The following is a 22,423-nucleotide window of genomic DNA, read 5'->3' as shown; positions in this document are numbered from 1 at the left end:
CTCGTCTAAGTATCGATCAGGCGATATTCCGCGCGATTTTGCAGGCTCAATTGTTATAATATAGCGCACGTGCATCCTAATCTAATTCCTATTGGCGTCATCATGGACGTGTGCAAGTCAGATGGGGGAAGCATGCACGCGCTGTGTTATTAAAAAACGTTTACAGAGAGACAACACCATAAAAAATGTATATTTATTAGAGCTTGAAGCTTAATGAAACGTTAAGATTAAACCGATATGAGAAAACATTTTCGCATTTTTTTTTGTATAGAGAATTTTGTAATTAACCGGGAACAAAACCTGTTTTCCAGGAATTATTACGCGGGATGCCCTGAAGGGGCATACCGTGTCTAAAAACGGGTCGATTTCTTTTTTTTTTTTTTCTTCCTCGTAGCTACAAATGTGTACATTAATTTATTCATTAAACTATCCCCTCTCCTACTCAGGATGTATTGTCCTGATTGTCTTCAACAAAAGAAGGCCAATCAAAATCCTTTTTTGTCGCTTATATCGCGAGGGAGGGGACCCACTCACCCCTACTTGTGTGACGTCAAAGCATCATTTGATTTATTTATCAAATCCAGATTAAATTTGGTGCCATGTTGTTAACATGTTCTGGACTCAAGTGTGCCGTTTTTAAACGGAAATTTCACCATTTTGAAGCGGTGAATCGAAAGAATAACTTCTAAGAAGCACCCGACATTTAAAACGGTGGAAATTGGTGAGCTCCTGGCGAAGGAATCGTGCTTTGTTTGACAGTCTTAGACCACGACGCGAGACTGAAAAGAGGTCATTGAGAAGCTTATGTTATCGTAATGGAATTTCAAAAATTTCCAGTGAAAGTCTGGGTCGCGTAATACAAGGGGAACAACGTAACGCGATCGTCGTGACTCAAACTATTCCATTAGCAAGGATAGATTTATCAATCGGCGAAGCATACAGTTGGAATAAATGAATCAGCCCCAGCATCACGCGTAATGCCAGTGTAGCAGGCATCTTGTTTACTTTATTTTCGCTATGTTATAAAAGAATTCATGGAATTCATAGAAGGATTCATGCTTTTAGCTGTGCGTATATCGAGTTATGGATGCACTTGCGAAGTTTGGAAAGCACTCAAGAAGCTAGAGTTGCTCTCGGCTACGCCTTGAGCAACTCTAACGCTTCTCTCGTGCTCTCCAAACTTCCCGCGTGCATCCATAACTCGATATACGCACGCTAAGCATGAACCAATTCTTAAATATCTGTTGTGTACAGACGGCGAATATCGAGCAATGACAAGTAATTTTGGCCCCATTTTCAAAGTTCTAGTTTACTTTTTTTTTTAGTTTTTACCCAAAATTAACTTAATAAAAGGAAAAGACTGTTCGCATTTAAAAACAGATGACTTTCACAGACAAACATTGGTGGAGATTTTCGTGTCAAACCTGCAGCTACTTTTTGTTTATGCACGCAGTGCATGATTGATGACCAATTTCTTTTAAAAAGGTGAAGTCACCACTGATTAGCCTGTGTTAACAGCTGCCAAGAATTCTGCTTTCCATTTTAAAATTCCGCTTCTTACAAAGCTTGCGACAAATAGGCGTCTAGCTCGTTGCAGGAACCCGAAGGACCCCGAAGAGAGACGTTACAACAGTACAGGTTTATTTGTGTGACATAACTTCCTTGATAACTGAGTGTGCTGGTCACTAACTTGGTTCTTCTTCGTCTGTCTGAGTGAACTTAGTTTCAAGAACAAGTCATCATGCTAACTCGTAAGTTACAAATACAACAACCATTAATACTTCTCTGAAGGGCGTCCAAACTCCAAACAAAACAAAGCATGCAAACAGCGGCTTCATAACAAAGTATGCAGCTTGGTAAGCTTATACTATACAAAGACTCAAAAGGAGAGTCACCTTGCACAGCAGAATAAACAGCACCCCACCAAACTAGTACTGTTCGGTGGCTTTCACTTGAATGGCCAAGCATTAGATCCACAAAAACCGGTTCAGGTTTTCAAGTTGGGTACAAAGGGTTGGTTGGCTGTCCATATTAATGTTTCATCTTAATATTAATGGCAATCGTTTAAGTAAGGAAAATTGTTAAGAACTGCATTTATTTACAGTTTCGAAAAAACAAACGCGCTTATTTCTTCTACTTTCAGCTACGTATACACATTATATACATGTTACGCAAACATGATATGCGTCAGCTTGTATGCGCTTTATATAGTTTTCAAAGCGCCTAAATAGTTCCTCTGCTGTCTTATCTCAGTGAAAATCAGCAAGTTTGGCTTGCATGCAGTTGATTTGCATATCACAATAGCTAATATAAACGGTGAGAGTGTCGGTTAGCTAATAATCAATCCACTATCTTGGCCAAATTATTGACTGTATCTTCTCTTGATGATACAAAAAATAAATTATTCTTTTAGTGTTTCTGCTATAATTTAAGCAGATACAAACGTGCTCATCGAATAAACAAGAAGTCTTAATCAAAGAAGCGGCTCTTTGAAACTCCTCCTCAGAATTCTCCTGTTCTATTAATTACGTAAATTTATAGAAGGACGCCGCCAACTTGTGCTTTTTCACCCGCTGGGACTTAATACTAATCTATCTACAAATTAATGCTAGTCCCTGCGGCGTACTGGCGCCATAAACGTTTGAAAAACACCAAAACAGTTATTAGCAGCATCTACTGGTTTCAACATGTGTTTCTCTACTGTCATGGTCTTGTCTAAGGCTTTCGCAGCGAGCTTATGATAAGCAACTTAAAGCTAAGGCAAACGTTTACTGTTTAATATTATTGAAAAACTGACATCACGTGTGTCAAATGGTTGGCAGCCCTCCGGGCAGTCGGCCCTCAGTTTCTCCCTTTTAGATGTCTGTCTATTTTCCGTTCAAAATTATGAAATTGTGCATATACCTCAAAGCTATTAATAAACGAGAAGTTCAAACCCTCCAGGTATAGCTAGCCGAGGATAAAAAAGCCGACTTATAGCCGCAACATCTGTTTCTAGAAAGGACTTTGCTATCATCAGTCAAATCAACTGCAAACAACTTTTTTTCTATGATTAAATGTGAATTTTGTTTTTCTTTCAAAATTTAACGAGGATACTGAAAGAAACCAACCTTATTATTGTGCATTTTAGCGGTGTGTCAAAGAGAATAACGAATTATCTATTTGGCAGTGAAATATATGAAATTCATATATATTGGAACTACAGATCAAAGAATTAACCATCGTATTTATTCTATTTTAATGTATTCTATAAATTAACATTGTATCTGGGGACAAGAACCTGAAAGTCGAGTTGAAAGCTCTTTGGTGATGAAACCTATTATTGCAATCAGTATTCAGCCTTCAAATTTTTTATGATTTCCATGGTTTTTAATCGTTAATTGTTCGTCAACCCTCTGTTCGTATGTGGATAATCGAAGACGCTTTTTGAAAAATTCCATCAAGTTAGTGCAGGAAACTTAGCAACAACTGAATTTAAACAAAAGCTTTTTGTCTTCAGTGTTGGCTTAATTAAAGGGGCTGTGTCCCCGATGTTTTCGTGTCACTTTGAATAGCCACAAACATATTCGACTCCACGGGATCGTCAAAATAATGTTTCAGTTTTGTTAACAATATTTTAACCCTATTAGTGCACAGAAACTAGTATTAATTATGTTTGGCTGCAGATGGCTTGGATGGAAATGGATTACAAACTTGAAAAAATTGGCCAGTTTTTTCAAGTTCTTCCTGTGTATTGTAGAGAAAACGCTAAAACCTGATTACACGAGTCTGTTCTTTCTCAGAGAAATCGCTCAATATTTTCTTCCCGGTGCTCTAACAGCAATTTCACGTTATAGAAAGGTTCTTGGTCGAAAAATTGAGTAGTTTTGACCAAAATACAACAAAATCTCCGCGATAGTGCCTCTTTATAAAAGATGCCAACCAAACGATTCGTAATCGTTGACTGTCTCCCTACCACCTCAGGACTTTTTTTACACCAGTTTTGAACTGCGATTCAGACTTTATTTTCAGTTTTAAACAATTTTCTACAAAATAGCTAGTGCCCTATCATTTCCATTGACTTACGGAAGAGAAAACTAGTAGACCTTATTGTATGTTTCAGTATAGCTGTTCAATACAGAAGCATTGAGTTGGTATTCATCATTACCTCACCGTAAATGGGGGAAATTGGACTGCTAATAAGTCCGCTGTAGAAAGTCTTCCTCGGAGTCAAACTCTAATTTGGAAACGAAGCTATAAGACTGAAATTTTTAATTGTTTTCTGTCCTCAGTTGTTGCAAAGATAACTACGACATCTTGACGTGGAGTAAAAACAAAAGTAACGACAACAAAAACAAAATCAAGAACAAAAAATGGCGCTCGCTGGTGGGTGGCCAGAACAACAAATAACATCCAGCTTGATACGATTTTCAAAACTATAGATCAAATCAAATTATGTGGCGTCAACTCCGGGAATTGAACCTGAACCACACTGGTTGGACGCGAGTGTTCTCATCACTTCGTTATCGCCGTACCCCTGAGGCTAACAGCTTTTCTTTCAGAACACGGCTAATCTTTTATTATTTGATCATCGATCTTTCACTTCCTAGAGAGCCAAACAAACAATTGGATTTGCTCTTTTTTTGATCCGTATCAAAGATGAGGTCAAATATAATAACATTTTTGACAACACATTTGATGCGCATCAAATATATGACGCCTTTGCATATACCTTTGACTCGAATCAAAAGTGAGTTCAAATGCATTAACAACTTTGACCCTACCTTTGACGCGCGTCAAATTTAAATCAAACAACTTTGACTCCGCCTATGACGCGCATCAAAGGTGGATCAAATATATGATATCTTTGATTCGAAACAAACTTGAATCCACCGTGAATCAAATGCGGCCTTTATCACCTGTGATTCGAATCAAAGGTAATCAAAGGCGGCCTTTGACAGTCTTTGACCACACATTTGATGTGCGCAAAGGCGTTTTTTCGTGCAGTGAACGGTCACGCTGAAAGGTTTCTTTCACAAAATTAACAGTGAGGGGAACAAACAGTTGCAAAGAGACTCTTCTTTCTTTTTTGCTTGGTCGGCACTGTTCCCCATTCTTTAAACACACGACGCAAAGAGAGACCTAATTATTTCTTGCCACTCCCGGAAAAGCAAAAGAAAACAGCGCTAAACCCTTCCCCCACCATTAATCAATCGCAAGTTCGAATGACTTCAAAATGCACGCAGCGCAAAGGTTTATTATCAAGCCATAGAGGAACGGAAAATTAGCTTCGGAATGAACTGAGAAAGTCGCTTGAGATATTCCTTTTGGGAATTTTATCACAGTTAGGAAATAGAACCATCTGATGCCAAAACTGAACTTTTTTTAACTCGGTGGGAATTTGCTTAGTTCCTAGGCCTCTCTCTGTCTTTCGTCTCGGACCACGTGACCACGAACCAGTTAACGGAAGGTCAATAGTTTCAATTCCCGTTGGGAGAACCCAGATTTTCTTTTTTTCCGATTATGCCGGCCTTTGTCACTGAATGAAAAATTACATCTATCAATTCTTTTCCTCTTGTCGTGGAAAAAAAAAACTAAACAAAACAAAAACAAAAACAAAACAAAAAACTTACAACGCCATTTCAGATTGAAATCGATTTGGCTAGTGCTCGGCTAAGAGCAGAAATTAAACTAATCTATTATTGTATATACCCCTAATTTTGCTGCGCAAAATGGCTCTACCTTGAAGTTTGTGGATAAAATCCTGAAGAATTTTATGTTTTTTCCTGTAATAATGTTTATTACGTTAAAATGTGGTTCTAACCTCTGAGTGTGTTGATGAAACTCTAACGTGTGACCATTCAAACGAAAACTATTTTCCTGTGTTCCCCGCCTGTTGATTATGTTGTACTAGGTCGGCGCAAATGAAAGCCACTTGGTTATGTTTGCTTTCCTGTGGTGTTATTATATTGTGCAAATTGATTCTAACCAAGTATGTCAATCTGAAACTCTAAAGTGAAACCATTCAAGTGAAAGCTATCAAGCAACGATTCCTATGTGTGTTTTTTTTATCATATATATTTTACTGTTTAAGGTGGCTCTGTATTTTGAGTTTTGGGGTGAGGTCCCAAAGCAGGAGTACTTTCCTGTGGTGCGGTTCATAATGCTGTAGATGTCTCTAACGTGAGCTTACATGTCTGACGTTGTTTATAATGCTGTGTATTGGGACCATTTTTAGTCTTAACCTTTAAAATCCTTAAGTATGCCCATTCAAATGAAACCTTTTGAACATTAAAGGGTACAAATGGACGTTGTGCCGCTTACACTAAGGACACAAATCATGGATCAGAGAATTAACTCTGTAGTGTAAGTAACAGTCGGTAGAGCAACGGTTTATCAAATCCGGAGGTTGTGGGTTTGATTCCTGCCGAGGTCGGAGATTTTTTCTTTGCCTCGTGCAGTCTCCTATTTCCTTCCTAGGGCTAACGCTCAGTAGGAAATTCATGAGTTCACTTTAGCACTTTAACATACAAAACAGAGCTAATTCCCTGATCCGTCTTTTGACCACTCCTTTTGTGGTGCTGTTCAAGCTGACGCTATCGAATAGCACTTTTCTGTTTTAGCGCCGGATTCAGATGATTTTTTAGGAAAACTAAAATCTTTTCCTTTGGTACACTTAAAAATTAATGGTTTAAAAGTGTTTGTTTTTGTTTCCGTTGCTCAATCACATTCAATCCAATAAATCACCTGCTGAATCAGTTTTCCAAGTATAATTTAATGAACATTCATTAAACTTAGAAAACATGTTATTACTTTTTGTTATTTATGTCAAGCGTAAATTGAATCATATGCGTCACACAGTGCATGGCTGAATCTTAATTACTCAAATTCCTCGTTAGTCACTTGTACTCGCTTTGGACTCGCTTGTCAGAAGCGAAACGTTTTCCTCGTGGTACTTAAGCAATTTTTATCTTCCAGTATTTCGAACTGTCATCACATTGAACAATTTTTGTGTTCACCTCGAAGATTGGAATTACCAAGATTCTATTGAATATAAAACTGAATTCAGATTATGCGAACCGTAAGGAAAAACAACGAACTGGGAGTGTTCGAGTAGATATCGAGGTTAAATTACTGCAATAAAACAAAAAAGGCAAAGTTAAAGTTACTGACACAGGTCTGAAACACCGATATTTTATTTGCTAGTGAGTGAAATTTAATCAAGGAGATATCAATTATATTTCTCTGGGCGTTATTTCAGTTCTGAAAACATTTTGGTGTGTGTTTATACTGTTTTATAACGTGGCTTTAATTACACGTCGAATACATTATATTTCTGGGATATTTTGTTTGATTAGAGTTAACGGGTGTCGTTTTCGTAGTTTCATGAAGGTCATATACATACATAAGATAAATATTTAATGAAGAGAGATGAGATATACAGTTTTCCTAATGGAAATCTTGTTTTAGGGCCAAGTGCTTGACCATCGATATCTTCCCGTTAATTCCGAGGAGCTGTCGCACTAACGCTATACAATCATGGCAAACTGGTATTACTAGAGATACAAAACGAAAAATTTAGATTTTAAAAGGATAACAGAAAAAAGAACCTGGCAAAACAAAATTACGAAAAAAGGATTTTTACAATCTTGGTGGTATTCAGTAAACTGTAATTGGTTTTATGTTTAAATATCGGCTCATCATGATCAGTAAAGAATAACTTGCATTCGTTGACGAGCATTGTGAGTTGTGAGTGTTTTCTCCGAACCCGGGGTAAACAATCGCTCATTCGTTGTTCCTTAGAAGATAATGACGCACGGAGGGACAATGACTTTTGAAGAGGTTCAATTTCAGTTATTGCTCTCGCGAAGAAAACGCTGTAAAAAGTCGTTGACATTGTCCCAAAGAGGCAGGTGATTTTAATCAATGGCGTAATTAGGAGATAGCATTTAGGTGTGAAAAGAGCTAAAAAAGGCACAAGTAATGAACCGAAATAAAAGCGCTGTGTATTAAACACGCAGTATTATGTCAATTAAATCAAAATAGACTATTATGGGGTTTGTCAGGATTGACCAATCAGAATCGTGCTGGTAATGTGACATCACAAGAGTCAAACTTTTGCATATGCACAATCTTTTGAAAAGGATTATCGAGGATAGTGCACTAAGGGAAATTTGAATTCGCTCCTTTTTTCTTTCGTTTTTGACGTCAAATCACCAGCGCACGAATGGTCGAAGGAATGGATGCGATTTCAAGGTAACATTATCAAGTACTCGTTCGTCAAAAAACATATTCACCAAAAATGCGACAGTTGTCTTGCTTGTTATTAATATATGCTCTCTTATTTTCGTTGTGTCAGGAAACGCGACCGGGAACCGGGGAATTGAAATGAATTGAAACACCCAGCGAGTGAATTTGCGGCTAACAACAACGGCTATACATTGCTGTACAAAATATCCGCAGGGGTTATACTAGATTTAAGGCAGCCCCTGTTTTAATTCTTATTTTATTATTCAAACGAGGGCAAATCCCTTTGGCTTTCAACTGTGTTGTTCGGTTGTCAGGGCATCCAGCAAGGGCCAGAGAGCCGGGAAAACGATTCATTTTGGGAGTCAATTCTTCTTTGAAAAAGAATCTACAAGGCTTAACATCGTAACCCTGGATTGCGAACTTGATAAGATAGGTAGGGGATCCTCAAAACTGGGCATAGAATATCTGCATTTGAACAGTTCTGGATATCTTGGTGATCTGCTTGTGATGTAAATGCAATTAAATGGAGAATTGCGGATTTTTTTTTTAAAGGATAAAAATTGCATCAGAAATATAAATGTGCATGACTTTCATGTGATTTTTCTAAAAAATATTTTCACCAAAATATCAAATCAAATGACACAAATCTGCGGTTCAGGTTGTATCGGAATATCACTATAGCCTACGGCAAGCGATCGCTGTTTATTTTTCAAGTTTAAATTGCTTTTATTATTTCTTGAGGGCCAACCCTTCAAGATATAAGATAAGACGATACTGATACCAAATTTGTTAGCGTCTTCTCTTAATAGCCACAACACAGTCTGTGAAATGTAACCTCATGTTTGAAGCAAGTTTGAAATGCCCAGCAACCCTGGAGAGGACACGTTTCAGCTCGAGTGCCTGCGGAAAAAGAGGCTTAAGTCAGACAAGACCACTATTGACTTTGTTTGTACACCTGTAGAAGCGAGGTTTATTGAGTTAAAACCGCGGATGGGACGCCGCGAAAAATGCGCGTGAATTGCGTGCGGTACAACAATTCAGATCTGTAACGGCGTCGAGAAAGCATTCAAAACCAATCTCGTTTGTTTGTTATTTGCAGGGCAAATGACTCCGTTTCAACTCCTGCGGCTTTCATTAATTAGCGTTTCTCAGAAAGCTTCGTTCACTCGAGAAAGAAACAGGCGAGACGGCCTGACCACATCATGGCGGAAAAATCAAGATTTTCTGCTGTAGTTAATTACTTCAGGTCGTTGAAGAAAATGGCTTGCGGTGGGAATAGACCTACACAAACTGTGACTCTGAACCGTGAAATCGTGAACAAAATACTAAAGCCGTTACATCTGATGACGGCCTTTATAGGCCACCGAAGCAAACACCATCCGATCCTCGGTACAGTCGGACTAATCATCTGGGCTATGAATCTGGTTTGTCATTTCTCACTGGATTTTTACGAGGCGGCGCATATCTTCGGTTGGGCGTGGGCAACGTCGATAGGACTCTTCTTCATCTCGTTTAGCTCAGGGACTTACATGCTAATTACTGATACACTTCCGTGGTTTGAGGATTGTCTCGAGATTTTGAACGTGGATGGCAACTTCAGCGAGACACTGGAGAAGGCGAGCAAAATCGCTAAGGTAAGTGGGACGTGACTTAATTTTCAAGCTCTATTACATTCATAACTTTGCTCCTAAAAACAACGTGAAATGACACAAATTTGTCTCTGATTCTCATTTTAAAAGTACCGTTTGAAAATGATTATAAACAAATGAGGAAAACAATGTTTTGCTCACAAATCTGTCATCACGAACAGCAACACAAGCGTTTTCTTGGTTCGCCACTCTTATCGAATTTCCGGACCGTGAGAATTATACACCACAAAGTGTCACTTTTACTTCATCTAGTTCAAACGTAATATTTACTCTTTTTGTGAGTTCTCTTCATCCAGCGAATTCATTTTACCAGGAGTAAGCCCACCAGTCCCTCTTGGGTTTTTTTCTTTTGTGTTTACTTCCAAAACATGGGCTGTTAGGAGGAATCGAAGATTGAAAGCAAGCGCCTATAGCAAATTGGATATTGCAAAACCCATTTCTTTTCAATGATTGGTGGAATCAAGGGTTCGAAGAAGAAGCTCAATTTTTTTGTGTCAACAGACAGTATATTCGCTATCAGCGATTTCCACGTGAAGTTTGTTTTAAGCAACATTTTCTGCGACAGCTGTCAGAGAAAAATTACCCCGTAAGAGTCGTCAAAAATATTGAAATCCTCTTCAAACAGCAGTTCATTTCAATAACAATTAAAGTAACGTGGAATTATTTGATATTTCCGACAAATTATGATGCAATTCGCGATATTTTTCTGCGAGCTCTTTTCAGGGTTGTAATTAAGAATATCAAAATTCTAAGTTCGTGTTCCTCTCACTTGAATATTCATAAACACTACTTTTATATTTCGGTTGTAAATTTGTCGGCTAGTCTGTTTTGATTGCTCAGAAAAATAATATCAAATAATCAGTAAGGTAAATTCGACAATTTCTTTGCTAGGCGCATATTGAATTAGCTCGAGAAAACAGGAAAGACTATTAATCTCACCAAGATGAAATATTTTTATGATTTGGATGCAAATCCAATCTTCAAATAAACCGTTTTTTAACATCCAGTTGTAATAAGCGACGAGAGATATTTGTTGATGTGAATTTTGAGTATAATAACTATCCTATTCATTTATTTCATCCCATAACAACCCGAACAAAGACAAATATTTCCGCGTTAAAAACACTTGAAAATTTCTCTGATATTTTACTGATTAATCGGTTCCTTTCTGGAAACGTGCACAGAATACTAAAGTATCAAGACGAATACATTGGCGATTGTTTTATATTCAAAAGAAAATTCAAATAAAAAGGCACACAAATTACGTCAGTGAATCGACTCTTTTGTGATCAGAGAGCGAAAGGCTTTATAATCCCACAAATTCAAGACGAATGCATTTTCCTTTTTGAAGAAAATTTGGAAAATAGTATTTTTATAATAAATTTTACGTTGAAAGGAAAACATGTCCCACGTTATTTTAATTTAATTTTTTCTTTTATTTTACCCCAGCGGTTTGCAGATAACTACAAGTGTATTTAATTTTGAAATTGTCTAAACTTCGTTTTCGTCATTCATAATCCCATAAATATTACCCCGAACCTTTTCAAACAACCCCCGCAATTTGCAGTCCTCATATTTTTCAGACACTTACAGAATTTTACAGTTTTAATTTCCATGTTAACTGTACTGAAGGGGGTCAATCCCCACATTATTTTTGTGACATTAATTTTGTGCTCAACGGTTGATCTAAATTTTTAGAAAATTTCTTGTTTCTTTTTTATATTTCAAAAAAGCAATGCTGTAAAAACGAAATTCAAATTTCGAGGCAGCTGTGAAACAAGACGTTATTTTTTTTTCTAAATAAAAAGTTGCCAAATTCAACACGAGACCTTCTTGATTACATTTTCAATTGTCATTATCATCAAATTTTCGGAGGTAAAAATATTTACTTTATCTCTAGCAATGTGACGTATTCCTTTTCGTGAGATTTTCCTCGGCGCCACCTTTCAATCACTGCCAGGCAAAGTTTACAAACAGGAAAATAAACCACGTTCTTTTCTCACGCAATTCTTGTAGCCGTATATTAGCACTGACATGTTTGAGACAAATAATCATCTCATATTTATTTTATTAACATATAAAACTACATTCTTATTGAAACTGTACGTGCGCTAAATTCTGGGAAACAAAAATTCATCGTCATCACAAACTCTCTTGTCGTGGCAGTCTAGAACAACGAACAAAAATCAGGTCAGTTATCGATTTAATCAAACTAAACAAGCGTAGATATTGAAAACACCGACCCGACTTTTTCAAGTTGGAATTCATTTCCATGCTAGCCACTCTCAGCCAAACCCGATACTCAATAGTTTCTACGCACTAGAATAGCCTTTCTTTTAGCAAACAGTAAGGCTTCCTTCGATGCTAATGCATTATTTGACGGTTCAAAGAACACATCGCATAGGCCCTTTAAGATACCGACAAGTGGCAGGTGCGATATGAGCCTAGTAAATGACTGCCTATCTTACATTAGGTCTCCCTTACCGACCCGTTTACAGAAGGTCATTCGTCCGAGATCTGTTGAACAACTTAATTTCTCTGTAGTCCCGAAGCGTTCTCAGAACCTTTTGCGCTTATTTGATCTTAACTTGCAACAATAATTAGGAACGTACCATTCTTTGGTTTCTTTTCTTAAATGGCTTATTCTTTTTTTTGGAGATCTCAAACTCATCCATCAAGCTTGAATCAGCAGGGATTTTAATAATTATAAAAAGAACCTATTTGTACAGGATTACTGCTTCAGTTTTTGAAAACTGCTATCAATGCAGGTCCTGTTCTCTACTAAAAACTAAAATATTTATATGACAACATAAAACTAAGCTATACACATTTTGATTTTGTGATATGCAGGAGTTTTCATGAGGAAAAATGTCTGTAAAAGCAAAGAACAATAAATGTATCCCTTCGTTTTCAAAAGACTCTCTTCTGTTCTACATCAGGGCTTTTTGGAAAATGTATCTAATATATTCTTCGGCAAAGAAAGGCGAATACGTTTTTTTGGGATATCAAAACGGTAAATGTAGATGAGCGAGCTCGGAAGTCGCTTTCAATCCTCCTTAGCGCGTTTTAAAGGGATATTGAACAAAACTAATGCAGTTTGCTCTGTCAGGATTTTGGCTGATTATTTTTTAAACGTTTTAGAGCTCCCATGCAATTTTCAGTAGGAACTGGTCTTTTTTCATTCCGAGAACAATATTTCACATCTCCGAAAGCAAAAAGCATTTTATATTTAACCATATTGCGAAATTAAAGTTCAAAGTGACATTTTACTGCCGCAAAAAGCTATAATAGCGATTCAATGACTATGGTGATTAACTCTAAAAGGAACTCAGCTTCTACTCTTTTTTGCTTCTTAATAATAAAAGCCAAAACTTTGGCTCAATTCTTTTGAGTCTTTGAACGAAATCCTAAGACTAATTGAAATGAAAGTTATTGAGCAGGTCTTTCCCTTTGCTGGCTGATTTTAACTTTTGAGGATTTAAATAAAAGCTACCGAGAAATACTTTTCTGTGCTACTGTTCGTTTATATGATTTACAAGGTGGTATTAACTTTTGAGTCTGCTGATGAAATTCGTACCTACGAACGTATTCTGTACAAGGTGATTCAAACTTTTGAATTGATGGATGAAATCCTGAAGTATCACTAATGAGAGTAGTATTATCAAATTGTGACGCTTGTTTGTTTCATGCGAAAATCGGAGAACAATTGTAAATTTCTGCTCTCAGTGGGAAGTGGAAAAGCCTAAAATAACGAACAATGGCAACAGGCAAATGACACCACATTTATAACTAGTATTTGTAAACGACTAAATTTGAAATCAGGCATTGACAATGAAGTATGTTTTCTTATTGTCCTGTTTGATCATGGTCGCTTACTTGCAACAGCGCCGGCAACTTTGATCCCATTCAGCGCTAACCACCCTCAAAATCAGCTTGAGACCTTGAAATGTTAATAAATCATTAACGCCAAAATGTCGGAATAAGGAGTCATTCTCAGCGAGCATTCATTGAAAGGGTGCAATTAAGACTCGGCCTTGGTTTAATTACAGCGTATTCATTATTCAATGTCATTTAGTTTGGCAATGGTAGTTAATCCGAGCTGTGTTGGTTCAATAAAGTAACTTTTTGAAGGGAATTTCGTGTAAAAAATTCATGCTGGCAAAAGATAATCTACTGACTGAAAATAAGGCAACCCAGACAGGAATTTAAAGCTATTATTTTCATGTAATGAATCAATTTCCCTTGCTGGATGAATTTGATCATTTTCGTTAGATTCTTCGCAAGAGTTGTTAAACAAATAGTGCTTTCAGTGATTACTGGATACAACGTTCCGTTTTCTTCCATTTTTTTTTACAATAATGCTTAGAAGCAGTTGCTACCTAGAAACTTTCAGTTTATGCAATGTGGTATTTTTAAACTCCATCTCGCAATTAACTTTTGATAACCCGAGACTTGATCGACTCTAGGAAAAGAAAATACACACAACAGAAGTGTTTTGTTTATGTTTGGACTCTTCTATACCTTTCGATCGTGCCATTTTTACTAATTGAGTGCGTTTTTCAATCTCCCGAAGAGCTTTAGGGCCTGAAAAGCATTTTTTCATATCCCTCTTTTATTGGTTGTAGATAGATTCTCCTACAAAAAAACTCAATGTGTTTCATAATCTTGAAAAATGTAAAATGTTTTGGCTTTCATCACAATTAAAACTTGAAGTTTTGATAATAAACTTTGTGCACGTAAAGTAGTTTTAATTTTCGGGCTTCGGGAGCTTCGGGGAACGCACGCCTGTTATGGGATGAAGTCGGCTAAAACTTCAATTTTTCAGCAACACAGAAACTACTTCGTTTACACAGCTGCTGAGTATATTTTTAAAATGAATAACAGCATTGTTGCAGTTCATTAAATGAAGAATATTCTGAATATATATGTACCGGATGTATGAAACTAGGTGGTTCCGAAGCGATCGCGTGGGCTTTGCCCTTGGAAAGTAAAATTTCTTTTGAATTTATTTTTAATCACTGATATGACCTACATTAAAATCGTTCATTTGGATTGCAATCATTTCAATCATTCATTTGCCTATCACAACAAAATTAGACCAACTGTAAGTGTTCATGAACACAGCTCTATAGCTTAAAGAAAATTGGGTCGTGTTGTATGAGGTTTTAACAAAAAATGCGTTCTAAACTGATTTCGTCCAAGCCAGGACGAACAATTTAACACGGCCAACTGTAAATAGTGTCAAGAAGGATATAAAGAACCCACTGATAACAGATAAGTAGAGATCTATTGGTTGTATTAAGTCAAGTTGGCGCTGTTAGAATAACCATTCCCAAATGTAAATTAGAAAATAAAGTAGCAACGCATCACTGTAGTTTAGCCGTTTTCTTTGAGCTGTTTTATATAATTCCCTCACAGAAAACTCGTTCTCATACTTAATATTCCCGCAACGAACGCAGGGGTAACAAAAACATCAAGAGAAATGTTCATTACAGGATCTGTCAGTTTGATTGGATGATGGGATAATTGCAATTACAGAGTTTTGATTGGCTTAGCCGCGGTCATCCGTTATATCATGCCCGAAAAATAGCGGCTATTAAAATTTTTCTTGCAAAATGAAATCAGCACAATCTTGCAAAACTTCGTTGTTGTTTTTAATAAAACTGTTATTCCACTCATGCTTGTTGGATATGGGATGATTATCATATTATAGGCAACGGCAGCGCCTCGTTGGCTACCTGTCATCTCATACACAACGCAGGCGCGTGCAATAATTGTTAATATGCCACTTTTCAGTTATGGTATAGTATGGACTATGCATCATTATTTATGTCCCGCAGGGCCGACATACACCGAGAGATTTGAGGTTTTCCTCCGTTAAGCAATGGTAAAAGTGAAAAGGAAATTAAAATCTGATTGCGATTTCAAGTCACGTCCACAGTTAGTCAGAGTATCAACTGCTTTCTTTCTTAAGTCGTAATTTATAAAATGCCTATCATGCCTATCTACACAAGAATCGAAACTGCACTCTGTTGATATTTATGCCATTCACCACTCACAGTAAAGTGTATTACTTGCTGTCTGTGTTGATATTGGAAAGATTTACTATGAATTCTGCTAGTTATTTTTCTTAGGTTTTTAGTTAAGAAATTTGCTGAAGAAATTACTAAGGTTTGAATTACGTTCGAACGTCCGGCGTGGTTCAAATGAGTGTAACTTGGGCCTTACTCAAACGATATTTCGACGGCGATAGAAAAGTTCATCTCTCACCGCAGGAATAAAATATCTTTCAAAAACTCATTAATAATTCATAAGCCCATTGACCTATCAAATGGTTGAAAGTACATCACATGCAGTGATGTTATATCGATAAACCTCCTTCTTATTAGTATGCAGTGTTTTATCAGCTGATAAAACACTCCTCATTAGTATGCGGTCTTTCTCTCGTATGGATATTCCCAACGTTCACAACAGCATAATTGTTATGAACTCTATTGACACGCGCTTTAACAGGAATGTTTATGAAGCCGTTCAAAAAACTCACAGCACGTGTTTTATCGGGTCTAAAACTCGTAGCACGCGTTTCATCGGGTCTAAAAACACTCGGCTGTGCCTCGTAGTTTTAAACCCGATAAAGCACTCCTGCTCGTTTTTAAACATTACGAAAAATAGATTTATCGTAATGACTCGATTTAGCTCTCTCCTTCCAAAAAGCGCTTAAAAAGCGTTTAATAAGCTCCCCCTATATAAAAACACGATTTACTGAAAAGCGCACTAACCGTGTAAGACCCTCTTTCAGAAGTGTCCCTATAAGAAAGCCATATATGAAAATGGCTGCTCTAAAAACAATTTGTCATTGATACAATTCTTACTGATGTTTATGTGAAAGAGAAATAAACAGTCCATATATATCCCTAATATGTATCTTCCATAGTTTTCGCAAACTGAAATGAAGGCCCCCAGAGGGAAATGGAATCGTTTGGTGAATACGATATCAGTATATAACAACTTTCAAAAACTCATTAATAATTCTCAAGCCCATTGACCTGTCATGATAATACATCACGTGGGAGTGACTCTATAGATAAACCTCCTCCTTATTAGTATGCGGTGTTTTATCAGCTGATAAAACACTCCTCATTAGTACGCGGTGTTTTTCTCGTATGCTAATTTCTAACGTTCACAAAAGCATAATTGTTATGAACTCTATTGACACACGCTTTTCCAAGAATGTTTTGGAAGCCGTTCAAAAAACTCACAGCACGCGTTTTATCGGGTCTAAAACCCAATAAAACACTCCTGCTCGTTTTTTAAACATAACTCAAACGGGGAAACCAGGGAGGCATTCTCACCAAAGGGAAGCTTGCGTTAGTGAGTCATTTTCTACCCGTGTTTTAAATTTGGCAGAAAATACATAAATCTATTAAGTCTGGAGGGAAAAAAACTCTCACCTGTCACTTTAGCACTTAATATCTTTCAAAATAAAGTTTAAAGCAGCACGTATTTCTTGCTGACTGCAACAAACGTGACTTGAAATCAAAATAACGTTTTAACTTGCTTATCATAATACACACGACCATAGGAAACCCTCGAGCTATTGAAGAAAATCTTGCATTAAATAAATATGTACTTTAGCTAGTACCTTATCTAATGCCGCTTATTATTTTATTTTCTATTCAGAAACTTCCTTGGTTATTGCCCGTGGCGAGCGTGATTGCGGCATGCGGTCAATACGTGTGTTATTTCATCGACAATGCCGTGCAACTTGAATTAGGATGGCTATGGCTGACAATACTCCTGAACATAACAAGAGTTCTCAGCTTGCTTCATATACTGTACGGCTACATATTGTTCCTTGTCATCATTCTCTTTGTCATGTACATCACTGGTGCCTCTATGAAAGAATTCAGAGGTAGATAATTGTTGGTTTTTAATTTAATAAGTAAGTCGGAATTTCATATTCAGAAGGTCGGGCCGGTCGCTAGAACATGGCAGTCAGTTACGTTTTCATTAGTATGCGGTGTTTTTCTTGTATTCTTATTTCCAACGTTCACAAAAGCATAATTGTTATGAGCTCTATTGACACACGCTTTTCCAGGAATGTTCTTGAAGCCGTTCAGAAAACTCGCAGCAAATGTTTTCTCGGGTCTAAAACCGTTAAAACACTCCTGTTCGTTTTTTAAACATTACATATTCAGGGTTATGCGATGCTTCATGCTAAGAAGTGGGGAAACGCATGACTGTCAGTCACGTTGTCTGAGATAGCATCGGAGTTTTGGCTCGCGCTATAATAAGTCAATCTTCTCGAGTTTGGAACAGAGGACGAATGGTTAGCTTCTTTTAGGTCGCGCGTCAAAAGACGGCGGACGGAGTTTGGACGTTTTCATACTTTGCGTTTTGCTCACGAAGGAAGTTCTTTGATCTCAGAGTTGCTCTCTTACTACCAAAGTATAAGAAATGGTGCCAGTGATTTTCTGGGGGAAGCGTAGCAAAACTGCTGCAATAGACTGGTGTCCCATCTGCGAGGAAGCAGCTTTTCCGCTTTGCACAAACCACCGATACGCACCCAAGACGGCTCCCCAGTGTCTTAAATAATCCATAGACTAGAGTTGGACCAGAGTGCATCAAATGCATCAATTGTTTCCTTTTTACCCAATTCTCAGTTTATTTTATGTTTTTCTTTTTCTTGATGCCATGTTCTCAGACGGTGTCGAGGGAGAGTTCCGCGAGCGTGATGTTAGATTGACTTTTCGTGAGGCTGTTCAGCTGTTTGAGCACAGATCTCAGTTCATCAGAAGATCGTCAAATGCCTGTTTGGTAAGGACATTTTTCACCTGCCGTTCTTTTTCTTTTTTCCTGACAACCACTCCATGGACCCTATGCAAAAATGACTGACAGTTTAATATTCATTTGTTTGCATTCAAATTAGCCCTACTAACCTCGTTCTTGAGTTAAAAAATCAAAAGAATATTTCCCCTTGAACCAAGCTAGTAGAGCTAATTTGAATGTAGACAAAAAAATATTAAATTGTCATCCAGCCATTTTTGCTTAAAGTGCACCTAACCCCCCAATTTTTTTTTCGCTTCAATAAATCTTAACACCTGTTCGAAACATATTGCGCTACTTAGCGCCTTTTTAAACCAAATCTTGACTTTTTACAGGCTGTAAAAGTTACGAAATCTAGCCATCATCTGTCCCATGACCGCGCTAGTAAGGGGCATGAGTCTATCCTTACTTGACGTCCCAAATTGCTTTGCATGCATTTTCACAAAGACTTAATACAACGCAAATCAGTTTGTGACGTCAATTCAGGAATAGACCCATGCCCCTTACTAGCTCGGTCATGGGACAGATGATGGCTAGATTTCGTAACTTTTACAGCCTATAAAGAGTCAAGATTTGGTTATAAAAAGGCGTTAAGTAGCGCAATATGTTTCGAACAAGTGTAGAGATTTATTTAAGAGAAAAAAACATTTTGGGGTTGGGTGCACTAAGGGCTATAAACCTACGTATAAGAAACTCACCCAACATTCCCCAACACGACACGAACAAGCACTTTCAATAAGTATTCCACTGTCCTCACGACGCTCCGTCTTCGTCTCACTTGAAAAACAGTAAGAGCTTCGCAGTCTACACTATCGTGTTCATTCCGCTTTTCCTCGTCCGCATTAAGACGTCTGAATACGCTGATACCCTACGAGGAGATAACAGTCATCTGCCCATGCGACAAGTACACGCCTGCGATGTTTGTTAGTTGAATGATGTCAGTTTTTTTCCGAAAAACTCTGTCTCACTGTCCACTAGTCTAAAATAATAGCGTTCCGTTTTGAAATGTCTCCACCCTGGAGAGCGTTTTCGGTGAAACGATTAACGTTTCCCATCGTTTTAGTGAGGCGAAGTGTATGCGTTTGCAAACGAAAACTTTTGAGCCGGCAGAGGAGTCAAGTTAACGATACTATGTTCCATCTTCAACTGTTTTACACATGTAATTTACAAGTTCACAGAATCTGGGATGGTGGACATGTTCTGGCATGATTATCATGTACCAGTAACAATAACACCACACCAGCCTTCACCTTGCTGGATTGAAATGTTTCATGTTTCTTTTCTCTTTTTCTGTCGCTCATTATAGTTCATGTTGTGTAACCTCGTCCTGACGACTGTCCTTTCGTTTGTGATCAACGGATATAACTTCTTGTTCTTCAGTCGCCGAGCAATCTATCTTTGGTTCGCGCTTGTTCCCATGATATGGAGCGCTGCACCGTTGATCCTGGCAGCGTGGGCAACAGAAAACTACCAGGCCTACGTTGCGTCGGTCGTGAGGTCCTGGGGAGAGCATGCCGAGTCAGACGAAAGCGAATCTGAGGGGGAGGACATGGATGAATATCAGGAGGCCATGAAAAAGCTCAAGGTGAATCGCTCGCGAAGCGTTCTCATCGCCAGTACAAACTTACTGAAAACACTTAAGCGAAAGAGACTTGTGTTACGACAAGACAGGCGTATGTCTGCCGCTGCATTGAGGAGAGAATCACTGATCAGCGAGGCCAGGAGCTCCCTAGCTGATGTGGCTGAGGATGTAAGATCAATTGAATCGAACAGGAAAATCTTGGGAGTTCAAAACCCGCTACGATTGGTTGACATGGAGACCGGGAACGAAGATACGTTTTCGGAATCGCGGCTACCTTCGACTTGTATCCTGAACTCTAGTTTCAAAACAAACACGATGAACACGCAGCCGGCTAGGGACAAGAAGAAATCCAAGTTCAATTTCAAGTCCTACGTGATGTACTTGCAGGGCCTGATAAAGGAAGTGGGCTTTTCGGTAGGCGGTATGATTCTATCGTGGGAGAAGGTTTCTAGTATTGGGATACTGTGGGTCTCGGTACTGGCAATCTTTATTCAGGAGATCGTCTTTGGAAACAGAAAAAGTACGCTGTTGACATGACGCTAATGATTCTTTTTATAAACTGCACATAGGTTTGTAATATAAAAACTCAGGCACGTGTGGCTATTTTAAATGCACACAAAGCACGAGAATTCCCCCGGGGGGACGTGAATGAGCTTAGCAGGGGCGGATCCAGGGGAGGTGAAATGGGTGAATTTTCACCCCCCTTTTTTTGAGCCCCCTTCCTTTTTTTTTTCCTTATCCGTCAAATATTGAAATAATATTTGATTTCTCTAATTGAGGTGGAGAATGTGCATTAGCGGTGACTGGTTCTACCAATCAATTTATTCATTTTGAGCCTGTTGGGGTTGACAGACCTACACGACTCCCGCTGTGTGCCCATTGTGTTGATAAAAGCCTTTATAATTTTGCTTTAATAAGCATGTCTTTAAGCGATTTCCCTTTTCTATAATAGATAAAGGGAGGTTCCTTGTATATCTCTCTTAGTAGCGGCTGGTTTTGTATTAAATGCCATTCAGTGTCCATTAGAATATTTTTCAAACATGGCAGTGATGTTGAAATTGTGTCACGAAGGGTAGAATTTTCTTGTGCACTTTCTGTTTTTGTGTAAGAGCGTTCTTCCTTTCTGCGAAGTTAACTTCGGAGAGGATTTTGTCCACCAGGTTACTAGGATAAGCTCTCGATACCAGGCGTGTTTTAAAGTTTTTAATGTTTTCGTCAAACACTACTTTAGAAGCGTTTGTCCTCAGAAGTGCCTGCTGGGTGGCAGCTTTTGTAGTTTGTGTACTGAAATGTTTTAGTAGGTTTGTAATGTGTGCGCACGTCGAGAATCGATTCTTTCTCGAATCTCTGTCCCTTATAGACTGTTGTATCCAAGAATGTTCTTTCTTATTGTGAGACATCAGCGGTAAACTTTATGGTAGGGTGGTACGAATTTGCTTGCTCAATGAATTTTCTATTTCTTCTTTGTTTGTATCCCACAAGTAAAATACATCGTCAATGAATCTTCTCCACATTAGTGGTTTGTGAACGCTCTGCCTTAAGATCTCCTTTTCTATAGATGCCATAAAGATGTTGGCAAAAGCTACTGCCATTTTAGTGCCCATGGCAGTTCCGTGTGTTTGGAAGGAGTTCTCCCTCAGTATAAGGCTGAGCATTTCTCTGAGGAAATTTGTAGCTATAGGAGGGTTATTGGCATGAAAGTTCTCGTATGCGTTGCATACTATAGTGATTCTTTCAGTCCTCCTGTGGGATATTCGTGTAAAGGCTAGTGACATCCATTGAGACTAGAAAAGCGTTTCTAGGCACCCTAGTGCTTTCAATAAACCTTATGAAATGTGTCGTATCTTTTAGAAACGAGTCCTGTATTTGTGCTATTGGCTGAAGTAGTTTGTCTACGAATGATGATAGGCGTTCTGTTGGGCCATCACACCCAGATATGATAGGTCTTGACTTCTGACTAATGTCGGTTTGTGAATTTTTGTGAGGGTATAAAACACTGGGCTTCGAGGCGGATTTGGTGTTAGGTTAAACCATTTAACCGTCATTTCGTCTATGCACCCTACTTGATGAAGGGCATCAATGAGGTGTTTAACTCTCTGGGATGTGTCTCTAACCATTGGTTCGTCTAGTGGCTGAC

General features: G+C 38.1%; 1 protein-coding gene across 1 annotated transcript in view; it reads left to right on the top strand.

Moving 5' to 3' along the window:
* Positions 1–20,956, top strand: part of LOC146480404 (uncharacterized) — a 65,652-nt gene extending 44,696 nt beyond the window's left edge. Inside the window, exons 2-5 of the mRNA XM_085109566.1 lie at positions 9,329–9,863; positions 17,559–17,790; positions 18,583–18,695; positions 20,011–20,956. Of these exons, the coding sequence (XP_084965692.1) occupies positions 9,432–9,863; positions 17,559–17,790; positions 18,583–18,695; positions 20,011–20,823 (1,590 nt within the window). The 5' untranslated portion in view covers positions 9,329–9,431 and the 3' untranslated portion in view covers positions 20,824–20,956. The remainder of the gene's footprint in view (positions 1–9,328; positions 9,864–17,558; positions 17,791–18,582; positions 18,696–20,010) is intronic.
* The last annotated feature ends 1,467 nt before the right edge of the window (positions 20,957–22,423 follow it).

This window comes from Pavona decussata, unplaced genomic scaffold, assembly GCF_977016875.1.
Source record: "Pavona decussata unplaced genomic scaffold, jaPavDecu1.1 SCAFFOLD_53, whole genome shotgun sequence".
Classification (NCBI taxonomy): Eukaryota; Metazoa; Cnidaria; class Anthozoa; order Scleractinia; family Agariciidae; genus Pavona; species Pavona decussata.
The sequence above is the reverse complement of the archived record's forward strand: the minus strand, read 5'-3'. Positions and strand labels throughout refer to the sequence as shown.